Genomic DNA, 12,233 nt, shown 5'->3' with positions numbered 1-12,233 from the left:
CATTGAAGATGGAAAAAGAAATTTAAGATAGTACTTTCAAATATGCTGGAGGAAACTCGTCAGAAAATTCTAAAGATGGAAAAATTAGATAAATGAAATACATTTTTTATTTATATACTTCACGCTTTGAATCCATATGGGAAAATGCAGGCAATATTAGCAACTTGCTGTTCCAAGATGTTCTGCAAAAATCAGAATCAGAATAAATAATTTTCTGAAACTTTGCTCAATGAAAAATTATCTTTCAACTTCATCATATGTTTAGAAAGCAAACTTGACACAAGGAAATACCTCCTTAGCATATTTCCTCTGAGTAAGTCTCTTTCAATTTACATGCATTGTGTGATGCTACATGCTTTGTAGTCTCCCAAGTTGCAAGATCATGATTAAAAGAATTCTGAATATTTTTGAAATACTCTTAAAGGTCTCACATTAGAGCTATGCCATCAAGTCCTAGAGGACACGGCATCAATATATATCTTAGGGAGGCAAGGCATTAGCCCTAACAAGTGTGTCAGCCTCCTTCCCACTCTAAGGCCTCTAATAGCAAAAAGCAAGCGTCTACGTCTAGAGTAGCCTAAGATACTACAGGTGCATGGGAGTGTGTGTATGCTGGAAGGAGCAAGAGGAAGAGAGCCAGATGAGGATGTGGTGTTTCTAATATTCTACCTTGTATCTCTTCTCTGTGTCTCTCTCCAAGGGAGGTATGTAGGGACATCCCTGAGAAAATTGTGTGTCCTCGACTGCCCTGCAAACTGATGGAGCTCTTGGCCTTAAGACAATACCACAGGACTAGGCAATGGTATATCCCTGTGTGTCACAAGGTCAGTACCAGCCTCTCTTGGACAGCAGAGCAATGCCAAAGAAGGGGTACTAGATGGTTCTCAAGTTAAAGGATATAGGTTCAAATTCCAGCTTCACTATTTGCTAACTGTCTGACCTTGAGCAGATCACTTAAGCACTCTGGGCCTCAGTTTTGCCATCTGTAAAATGAAGTTGTTGGACTGAAACACCTCTCAGGTCCCTTCCAGTTTTACGAGCACATGGACCGTCTTGGGTATGGCTGTGTCGGACCATGTGAGACGCCAGTAGTCAGGGATCTCGGATCCAAGAGAAACGTCAGCACGGTGTGGAGTGGGGTCGAGCCTGGGGGTTAACAAGTGCAACTACAGGAGTGGATATGAGGTACAAAGCTTAGGAAATGAGCAATGTCTTACCTGGGGAACTTCACACACAGACAACTCCTCTGAAACGCCTTTCCTAGCCACAGTTTTGCTGGCACCTTAACCCACGATTCTAGTACTTCACATTGTTAGGAGGCAGGGAGGAGAAGAATTTGCCTTTCGTGGTCACTAGTCAGTTGATGTGTCAGACTCAGTAGTCCCATATTTTTCTACCAAATCAGGTAAGGGTGTCAATCATCACAGTTAAACAATTTTAAAAAAGGGATACACTTAATTGAGAAATATTCTTGAAATATCTTTCCCTTTAGTTCTTTAAGGCTGAGCATTTGATTATGTTTGGGCATCCTGAGAAGACGCAAGATGTAGTTCATTAGATAAACAGTTTCGATATTGGATATAAGGCAGGGAGCGAGACCTCTGCTAATGTACATTACTGTGCTCTGCCAGTCATGATTCACTTTGAGATATTTAAGGAGGGCTAAAATGAGCAAGCTCCAGGACTTGCTGGCCAGATAACCTTCTCCACAAAATACTCCTCATTGAGCTAAATCATCTCCTGGGAGAAAGGTTAAGTTCAAAACTAAGAGGGGTGAGGGCTGTAAATTAAGAGGTTAAGAAAGTCCTGAGCCCATGCATCTGGAGGCTGGAGGTTGGTGAAGGAGGTGGGTCAGCTAGAAATAGCAAGTTTCTGCAGGTAGAAGGAGCTAGGCTCATCACAGCTTGTATTTTAGAAGGAAATGACACAGTTCCTTTGGCCCACCACCAACAGACAGCTATTCTTACTGAGAGCTTTGCTGAAAGCAGGAAAGAACTAGGTTTAGGCCGATAGGAAACAGTGGTTTTAGGACCACTAAGGTCCATATTTTCAGTGTGGGTAGATTTCTTTGTATTCTCCTTGGTTTGTATATGTCAGTGAGGATTTCTTATATACTGAGCTAGTTTGTAATCTGCCTGGGTTCTTAGGAATATAGGGCCAATGGGCTACTGGGTGATGATAATATTGTATCATAAGGTAATCCACAGCCAGGTCCTGGGTATGTCAATGTCAGAGGTTACAGGAGCCCTATATATCAATCTCTCTATTTGAGTTTATTTTTGTACGCAAGGAAATGCCAATGTCAATAAAAAATTAGAATTTTAATGGATAATCCTTAGTGAAGTTAATGTGATTATCTAAACTTGACTTTCATATTATTAGAAGGATCAGGGGTATTAATTATGTCAAGAGACACAATGATTTTTAAAAATAGTTTTTATTAATTTTCCTATAATTTCTATCTGTACAAAAACACATAAATACAAATAATTACGAGTAGATTTTATAATTTTAGTTTGAAGGAAAAATTTTCATTCTGCTACCTTCAAATGCACCATGTCAATTAACATAGCTCGGTCCTGAGGCACTCTTAAATTCTGGTCCTTCTTGTTAATGTGGCCACACAAAATTATTGATTAAATGATAACTTGGTATTTTATGTTTTTTTCCCCCATCTGCGCTTTACTGACTTTTAAAGGATCTTAGTCATTTTTGAAAGAATCCTCAATACTTCTAAAGAATGCTAGTAGTCTACATTTATGTAATTTCAATAAAAAGTATTTTATTTTCTCACTGGTATCTGCCTTTATTTAAATGTAGTCTTTCTACGGACTGGGTGCTTCAAGTTGCTTCTCATTTGTTGCTAAGATAGAGGTTTAGGATAAGGAAGTCACAGCTGACTACTCAGGGACAGATGTGGAAAAAATGAGTAATTCATGGTAAACACTAATGTGAAAATGACTTATCATCAGAAGGTAGGCTATATGAGAGGACTATTTTTCCCATAAGTGGTGAAAGCTGTGCCAGTGAGAAAATGAAATGAGTTTTTTTTATCAAATTTATATAAATGTAGACTAGTGACACTCTTTAGAACTTGAAAAAAATCAAATGGCTTTGTGGTTTACAAAGCACTTCACGTTTCATCTTTACATCATACCTCATCTGAACTGTAACAAACCTAAACACCCTGGTTAGTTTCAAATTGACATATCATTTTAATTTTTAGTGAAATCTGGTTATCGAGATGTGATTCCATTCAGTAAGGTCTGCAGAACCACTACAGATGTATCATAGACATTAGCACACTTGAGAGAGTAGGAAGCATGTAGCATCACAAACTACAGAGATGGAAAAGGGCTTTTGGAAATATAATAAAGATGATTACATGCTATTTCCCTGCCATATTTTCTTTTTGAACCTGTGAAGAATTAACAAATACCTTAACAATGACAGCAACTTTCATAAAAGGACACTTACCTGGTACAAAACACCTTGGAAGAGCAAGAATAAAATAGCTGTCATAACTTCATAGTCATACAGATCAAATTTCCCCACGTAGAGAACGAAGTGCACAGAAAGATGACAATTTTACATCTTCTTTCATTAGGCATATTACTTAGTAGGGAGAAGTCAATTTTATCCTTTTGGGAATACTTTGCTGAAAGGCATCATGGTGCAATAGAGAGAGAGAAAACCGACCTTGAAAGCGAGGAGACCTGGGTTTCATGTCCCAGCTCCCACAGATGCTGGATAGATGACCAAGTGCCAATGAAAACCTTTCAGTGTCTCAGGTCGCTGGTATCAAATTCAGATAGAAATAGGAGCCAGTACACCCTACATAAATGGATCCCTGCAGGCTGTATATCTTCTTTCTTTCTTCTCTTTCTCTTTCATTAAATTTTATTTATTTTGTTAAATATCTTCCAATTACATTTTAGTCTGGTTCTGGCTGTACTCTAGAGTGTCATGAGATTTGTGAGTGTTTGACATCTCTGCTCTAGGTGCTGAGGTACTGTGGGAGAGGGTGTTTCCCAACCTGGGAGCTCCTTATAGCAATGAAATCACAGGTACAGTCCCTAATTCCCACTACTTTGCTAAGCTGATTTCAACCAATCAATAAGCATTTATTGACTACTTAATGTATGATGGGCATTACACTGGTGTGATAAAAGAAATGATTAGTCCCGGTCCTCTGAGAGTTCAGAATCTAAGCTTTTATATGAGGTTAACTTCATAATGATCTTATGTTCTGAAAGACTAGAAATTATATACCTCTTTCACATACCTATGTAACATTTAAAAATATATTACATATCTATGTATCTATATACATTCATTTAAATCAGCAGGTGCTGTACAAGAAGACCTTCTAACTTAAAACATACCTTCCAGCCCCCATTAAATTTTTAGCAAGGCCAACATCTGTTTTGGGCCATACAGTTATATCTCACTGAGAACTGACAGAATCTGTGCATGGACCAGGACAAAGGGAAGCAGGATGTGGAAGCTGCACTTTATTTAACATGGTTTATTCTGTTTTTTCAAAGTGTTACGAATTACCAGGCATCAGAAACAATCACACTGTAGCAATAACAGAAACATTAAGTACCACAAGTTCTTTCTGATACAAAGTGTATATGATGTTTTTGAATGTTATTTCCGATTATGCAAAGGATTATTCTCCTTGCTACTGTAAAATAAGTAAAACTATGTAGCCTATTACTTTGTCTTTGCTTTTATTTTGTTTAAGATTTGTAAAGTAGTCTATCCAGCACTCCACAGACAGAACAGACCCATTGGCACAGTGAGGTACTACTATTCTATTCACCTCATACAAAGACCCTACAGGGTACACAGCATTATCTTAGTCACTACAGAGTCAGGAAAAAACAGTTAATTAAACATGTTCGTTTACTGGTTATATATTAAGAGTATGTGAATGAGACACAAATCACAAACAGAGGCACAGCAAGGAGCCTTTTTAATGTGTCATTACCTAATTGCATTTATCAGCAAGATTTTCATGCTTTCTAGTTTTAGTATGTCATTTTTTTTTTGCTGCCATTTTTCATTTTGTAGATGGGTGGGGAGCAAAAGACACCACAGTTAAAATTATTAGAGGCTGTCACAACTGAGTAATGACATTCAATATTTACCTAAAGTGATACCACTTTGTCAAGTTATTTGGAAAAGATCCACTAACCTGTGCCTTCTGCAGAGGGGCCATCCGACAGCAGAGCACGGCGCTACAGTTCCTGCAGATTTCCAGGAAGAGCTCTCGGTAGTTTCCAGAGCTCCCATTTTGTCGGGGCTTCATTATTAGTGACAATGCAGCTCCATCAATAATTAAGCCAAAATCTTGCATGTCAGTTGAAAGTCTGCAGGATGCACAAATAACAAATGCTAAATCTTCATCTTTTGAGAGGAACATGGCATCTTTGGGGGTCTACAGGAGGGCTACACACATCAATGACAATACATCAATGGGCTTAAGGGAACGATATTTCTTGATTATCCTTTCCAGTGTTTGATTCAAGACCTTCAATGATTTATTTTCACTGTTTTTTTTTTAAGGCAATTGGAGTTAGGTGACTTGCCCAGGGTCACACAGCAAGTGTTTGGTCTGAGGCTGGATTTGAACTCAAGTCCTCTTGACTTCTGGCCGGTGCTCTAGCCACTGCGCCACCTAGCTGCCCCTTCATTGTGTTTTAAACTGTGCTCTAATTCAATTTTTTTTCCCCATTGAATTTAGGAAAATCTCTAACTTAAAATTATTTCAAATAATTTGATATGCAAGTTTTCAATAGTTTACCTCTGAAGTAAACATAAATGTTTACAAATTTTATAGTATTAAAGTTTTTATGTCCTTCCCCATCTTCCAGTCCAAGCCCTAATTCTCAGGCTATCCTGTCTTTGGGGCACTTCTTCAGTTATCTAAATTGGTTAAAGCCTAGCATTAACAAGATTAAGGCATGGGCTTGCTCCATGGCAACCAGGCTACAATATCTCTTCTTATAAATGTCTGCAAATGGTCACAACTCTGACCAAGGGAAAGAATGGATGGATCATAGCACAGCTTTCACCACTAGTGGGAAAACCAGTCCTATCATATATCCTACCTTTGGATGATCATTTTGACATAAGTGTTTACCATGAATTACTCATTTTTCCATATCTGTCCCCCAGCAATCAGCTCTGACTTCCTTATCCTAGACTTCTGTCTTAGCAACAAATGAGAAGCAACCTGAAGAGCTCATTCCATAGAAGGACTAAATGTGAATAAAGGCAGACAGCAGTAAAAAAAAAACCTAATTGATTCAATTTTGGAATTGATTTATTCTATACCAACCATCAACATTTTGTACAACTGCTTATATCATGTTTCTTTGTCTCTGGGCTAAGTTCAGAAGTCCATAAGTTTAGAAGTTCAGTTTTTCTGTGAAATCAATGGTGTGCTCTTATATCAATGAAATATGTTTTCTCTATCTCACAGTTATCCTTCTAGGAAGTCTGGTCTGTTATCTCTGTTCTTCAAGGAAGTCTGATTTATTACCCATATACCATTACCTAACTTTGCAGGTGGATTCAATCAATCAGCAACAAGATGGAAGGAGGGGTGGTTGCTAGTCCCACATATCTGATCTCCAGCCAATCATACTGTTTTCACTATGTATGACCTTTTATTTTGTATGCTCTTTTTGTCTATAAAAATGACCTGTAAGCCCTACTTGCTAAGGAGCTTTTATTTGTAACTGCTAGCCTTAACAATAAAATGAACACGCTCAGAACTTTCTTGCTTCATTTTACCTTAATTGTGTGATAATGATGCAAGAATCTGAATGGACTCTGAACACTCTGACCTGGAATGGGTATGACTGGAGTGGAACACTGCTTGAAGAGAAAGCCAGGAAAGGCAGCTCATTTCTCAGTAGCCTCAGAAAATTATACGAGGCAAAAAGTGTGAGAACTCAATTGGGTTTGCAGCCTGCTCTTGGGACAATTTTCATGGAGGCATTTGTGATCTTTTACACCACATCTCTTGTGTCAATGGCATGCACTTACAAGATGGAGCCAGTAGTATTACATCACCATGACAGACTACAGCTAATTGCAGCATCTGGCTCAATGGCCATTCTGAGTAGCTTCAGTTGTTTTGTTCTCAGTTAAATTAACACATGTTCCATGACCCCGTTTTGATTGAGGAATGAAGGTATTACTTGCCCTGAGAAACTGTCCCTGGTCATACTGCCACTGTAGTGCAGGACGGTCTTACTCAGCTCAAAGAGCACATCATGCAGGCTCTGCTCTTCAATCTTCTTCGTGGTCAGCTCAAGCAGTTGGGTGTTCCTCCTGAAAAGCTTGCAGGCATAGCAGGTGGCGGCTGCCGTTTCCATCTTGTCTCCTGTCAGAACCCAAACTTTTATGCCTGCTTTCTGAAGAGCTTCAATGGTATCCGCAGCTTTCTCCTGGAGGCTAGGAGGCAAACAAATAATAAATATTGACAAAAAAGCAAATCAGAACAAAAAAATGCCAGAGTCTTGTGAATCTCTTAAAATGTTTTGGTCTTGAAGTACTTAAAGGCAACATAGAATATCTCTGGGGACCAAAACACTAAGGAAGGAAAACTATTTCTTCTTTTAGCCTCGACTTTTTCCAAGTGTTAGACTGTCATTTCTACATTGGGCATTACTTTTTTTTGGGGGGGGGATGCTTATCAACTCATCTTACTGGGTTCTCATGGGGGAAGTCCTTGGTGGAGACTGGGTTTGGCCTAAGCTGAATCAAAGTTACTTCCAGCCCTCTGATTATAATCACTTCCAGAGAAAAAACCCAAGTGGTAACTTTTTTCAGCTTTTTATTCATGCTTTTCAATTCACTGTATATTTTCAGTTTTTTCTTCATTATTTCTAAATGAATTCCAATCTACTTCTTTCATTCTACATCTTGAAACTAAAAAATGTGACTCAACAGCCATTTCTTATAGCCTAACAAAGACTTAAAAATATTGCAAGTTATATCATTTTTGTAAGAGGTGAGCAGTTACTTTTGCAAAATATGACGATTTGCAGTTGGGATTTTCAGAGAATACTATTTTGTTACTTGCAATCTCCTGCTTTAAAATTGTAATTAAGACCATATACTGATAAAGTCATCGTCCATACATAGATGTACACATGTACATACCTATATATATATGTATACATTCTGAGGGGTCTCAAAAGCCATGGCAGAAGATTATAAGAAGATTAAGGCAGGTCCTACACCAAGATTTTTGTTGTTGTTCAGTCACATCCAACTCTTTGTGACCCATGGACTTACCCATGGGTTTTTCTTGGCAAAAGTACTGGAGCAGTTTGCTGTTTCTTTCTCCAATGTGTCCCCATTTTACAACTAAGGAATGACAGCAAACAGGGGTTAAGTGATTTGTCTCAGGTCACACAACAGCTAGTAAGTTTCTGAACTCAGGTCTTCCTGATTCAAGGCCCAGTGCTCTAACCATTGTACAACCAGGATGCCCCTATACCAAGATAGGAAAACTTCAAGTAAGGTCTGGGTGGCATATCAGGAGTCTGAGGACCACGTGGAATGAATATGGAAAGATTTATCATCAAGAGGTGGCCAGTATCAAGGTATGAATATTTTGGTCAAAAGGACTCATGAAACCTGTCTACTGGGGTGGGTTTGGGGAAGGGGAGAGAGAAGGGAAGAGGAAGAAAGAGGAGTTGGGTTGTACCAGTGACAGAAATCCTCACATTGGTGAAAGCGTGCGCACACACACACACACACACACACACACACACACACACACGCATGCAGGATTTCCCTAAAGTATTTTAAGCTAAAAAAGTTTAAAACTACACTAAGACTTCTGAGACAGCGGGGTGTGTGTGTGTGTGTCTGTGTTTGGGGGGGGGGGGATATCTGTCTATCTGGATAGACCTGTGACTTCACTGATATAGGCAACTCTCTCTACCAATTCAGGTCAGTGCCTTGTCAGCAGCTGACAGTCTCTAACACTTACCTGGAGCTCTGACAGGTAAATGACTTGCCCAGGGTCACACAGCCACTATTCCAGAAGTGGGACCTGAACCCAGATGACCTCGCATCCAAGGTCAGCTCTATGCCCTACACTCTGACACACACACACACACACACAGACACACACACACACGGAGACACACCCATGCATTATGAGTAAAGACTAAACAAACATTCATGTCCATAACTCAACAGAAAAAAAACAAAAAAAGTCACGTGTCGGCATCTTGTTCAAAACTGTGTTAAATGAGGGCAGCTAGGTGGCGCAGTGGATAGAGCTCTGGCCCTGAAGTTAGGAGGACCTGAGTTCAAATCCAGCCTCAGACCAAACACTTGACACTTACTAGCTGTGTGACCTTGGGCAAGTCATTTAACCCCAATTGCCTTACCAAAAAACAAAACAAAACAAAAAAAAAAATGTGTTAAATGAACGTGATGGAATATCATTATGTCATAAGCAATGATGAACATGGTATATTCCCAGTGATACAGAGCAGGTTGAGCAGAACCAGGAGAACGATGCACACGAGGCCCACAGTGATGGGATGGAAAGCAGCTTGGAAAGACTAAAGAATTCTGGTCAATGCACAAACTTTAAAGGTTTGATAATGAAACATGCCCACCCACGTCTTTGTACACAGGTGACAGACGAGATACAGCATGAGATCTGTATTTTAATATGTGGCTAATACCTCGAATTGTTTTGCTTGACTATCTAAGGGAGGGCTTATTTTTTTTAATTTTTTCTGGAGGCTGAGTTGAAGTTAGTGTGCAGTGATAAGAGATGTCTGCTCCTCAAAAAGCATCAATAAAATATTAAAAAACCCAGAAAAAAATAAGCTCAGAAAGGGATACAATCAAACAGGATAATTGTTATTATTATATTAAATTTAAACTATTTAATAAAACCAAAGCTATACAACAGTTTATGGTTTTGTAGTGTCCCAAAATACAGTTTTAGAACACTCTTTTTTTTTTTTAAAGTGAGGCAATCGGGGTTAAGTGACTTGCCCAGGGTCACACAGCTAGTAAGTCTCAAGTGTCTGAGGCCAGATTTGAACTCAGGTACTCCTTACTCCAAGGCCAAAGCTCTATCTACTGTGCCACCTAGCTGCCCCCAGAACACTCTTAATAATAAGTTGCTTTTTGCAAGGTTAAATATTCAAGTTTACTGATGATTGTTAAGTTGATAATAAAAAAAGATTTGAACCTTAAGAAGCTTCCTGGTTAATATTTCTATTGTAAAAAATATGCTTTAAAAAAAAAGCCTAAGGGGCAGCTAGGTGGCACAGTGGGTAGAGAACTGGCCCTGAAGTCAGGAGGACCTGAGTTCAAATCTGGCCTCAGACCAAATACTTGACACTTACTAGCTGTGTGCCCCTGGGCAAGTCACGTAACTCCAATTGCCTAAAAATAATAAATCAACAAACAAACAAACAAACAAATAAATAAGTAAGTCTATCACACAACTCTATACTGTGAAAATGAGGTACAGCGGATAGAACACTGGGCCTGGAGTCAGGAATACCTCAGTTCAAATCTGACATCAAACACTTATGACCCTGGGCAAGTCACTTAACCCTATTTGCCTCAGTTTCCTTAACTGTAAAATGAGCTGGAGAAGGAAATAGAAATGACCTAAACAACTGAATAACAACAACAACAAAAAGTGAGCTGCTGAAAACTATATAAATTATGAAATTCCAGGTATGTTATCATTTTGTTTAGTTCAAACAAATGCCTATGTAGGAGTCTATCAAATGAATCTTTTAATCAGTCTGTCCCAGTTTCTCTATACTGGCTAATAGTGATAGAATCTTATCTAATCTCATGGACTTTATCTGTGTGATACAGGCACAGTTGTGTTAATGACAGTTAAAGTTCCACCTTCTTCTTAGGGGAAAAAGACACAAACAAATGTGTTCCTCAAGTTGTCTTTTTTGACCAATATGTGTTATTAAAAAAAAAAAAAAAGATTAAATAAATACGGTACTTAACCGGTCCTCAACAGCTGTAGCACCAAGCAGAGTAAGGTCTGTCTCAACAAGCTCATATGCCTCCGCCAATTTCTTTTCTCGTTCTTGAAGTGCCACTTTTGCTTCGTGCAGAAGTTCACAAACCTCATTATATTCTTCCTGGGTGAGTTTTTTATAGGCAACACATAGAGTTCGCAGCCCTTCCTGAAAGATACATCCAAAAACAAATATCACGTAAACTATAACCTGAAAGGGTAGCCTGTTGCAAAATTATTTTTTTATTATCTTTCTTAATCCTCTTTTCCCTTCCACTTAATGATAGTTATCTCTTACACATCAGGGGGGTTAGGGGCACAGCACTCCTGCAATCTGGAGAATCTGCATATAATATTTTGGCCCTCCCTTCTTACCAAAGAAGGAAGTCTGGATTTTTTTCTTTTTCTTTTATGAGGTGTTTATAGTACTTTTGGTAAAATTTGGGTTGATATTATACAATACTATACATATATTTTATGCATTTCTGAGTTTCTAAACTTTTTTTGTTGTTTTCTGCTGGCCTTTTCATGTTGTCTGAAGCTTCCGTAAAACTCATTTAATTTCTTATGCTTACCTACAGCCTGATGTATTGAAACCCCAATGAGAAAAGCCAGGGTGTAGAATGGATAACTGTATATATAATTAAAATGACTAAGAAAAGATTCAAAGATAATGAAACTCCCTGCCCTGAAGGAGTTTACATTCTCTGGGTTTGGGGGAGGAAGGCAAGCATTAACAGTGGGGCAGGGGAGACTTGGGGATCGTCCTCCACTCATGAGTGAATTTTACATGTTGCAGGACCGCATTAATTTTAAAGTTTGCAAATTATTGTGAGAGGCAGTAATGATGTACTGGAAAGAACATCATACTTTTGGTCTAAAAAACCAAGTTCAAATCCTGGCTTTGCCACTGAATTTAGGCAAGCTGCTATAAAGGCCAAACAACTTGTTCACAAGGGTGGTGCTTATAAATAAATTGTGAAAAATGTGTTGGAGGGCATCCAGAGGCCCTTGGAAGAACAGTACAGAATGGAATCAATTCTTGTGGTCCCAACCCTAACCCAACCTAAACTAGCACAAATTCTCTCCACAATAACCCCAGAAAGCAGTTCCTAGCTCCTGCTCAAGTATCTCCAGCGAAGGAAATCTCACTAAATCTCTCAAGGCAGACCATTAAATCCAT

General features: G+C 38.8%; 1 protein-coding gene across 8 annotated transcripts in view; it reads right to left on the bottom strand.

Annotated features, from left to right (window-relative positions):
- The window catches only part of LOC114046188 (probable phospholipid-transporting ATPase IH), a 222,872-nt gene that overhangs the window by 35,043 nt on the left and 175,596 nt on the right, over window positions 1–12,233 (bottom strand). For all 8 annotated transcript variants that reach the window (XR_003569471.1, XM_027866417.1, XM_027866418.1 and 5 more), the window contains 3 exons: window positions 11,038–11,219; window positions 7,222–7,473; window positions 5,204–5,378 (listed from right to left, as the gene is read on the bottom strand). Coding sequence is in view for 7 of the 8 variants with exons in the window: in XM_027866417.1 (XP_027722218.1) it covers window positions 5,204–5,378; window positions 7,222–7,473; window positions 11,038–11,219 (609 nt within the window). In the remaining variant the exon portion in view is untranslated. The remainder of the gene's footprint in view (window positions 1–5,203; window positions 5,379–7,221; window positions 7,474–11,037; window positions 11,220–12,233) is intronic.

This window comes from Vombatus ursinus, unplaced genomic scaffold, assembly GCF_900497805.2.
Source record: "Vombatus ursinus unplaced genomic scaffold, bare-nosed wombat genome assembly UNPS02014781.1, whole genome shotgun sequence".
NCBI lineage: Eukaryota > Metazoa > Chordata > Mammalia > Diprotodontia > Vombatidae > Vombatus > Vombatus ursinus.
Note: the sequence above shows the minus strand (reverse complement) of the source record. Positions and strands in the feature narration are given on the sequence as shown.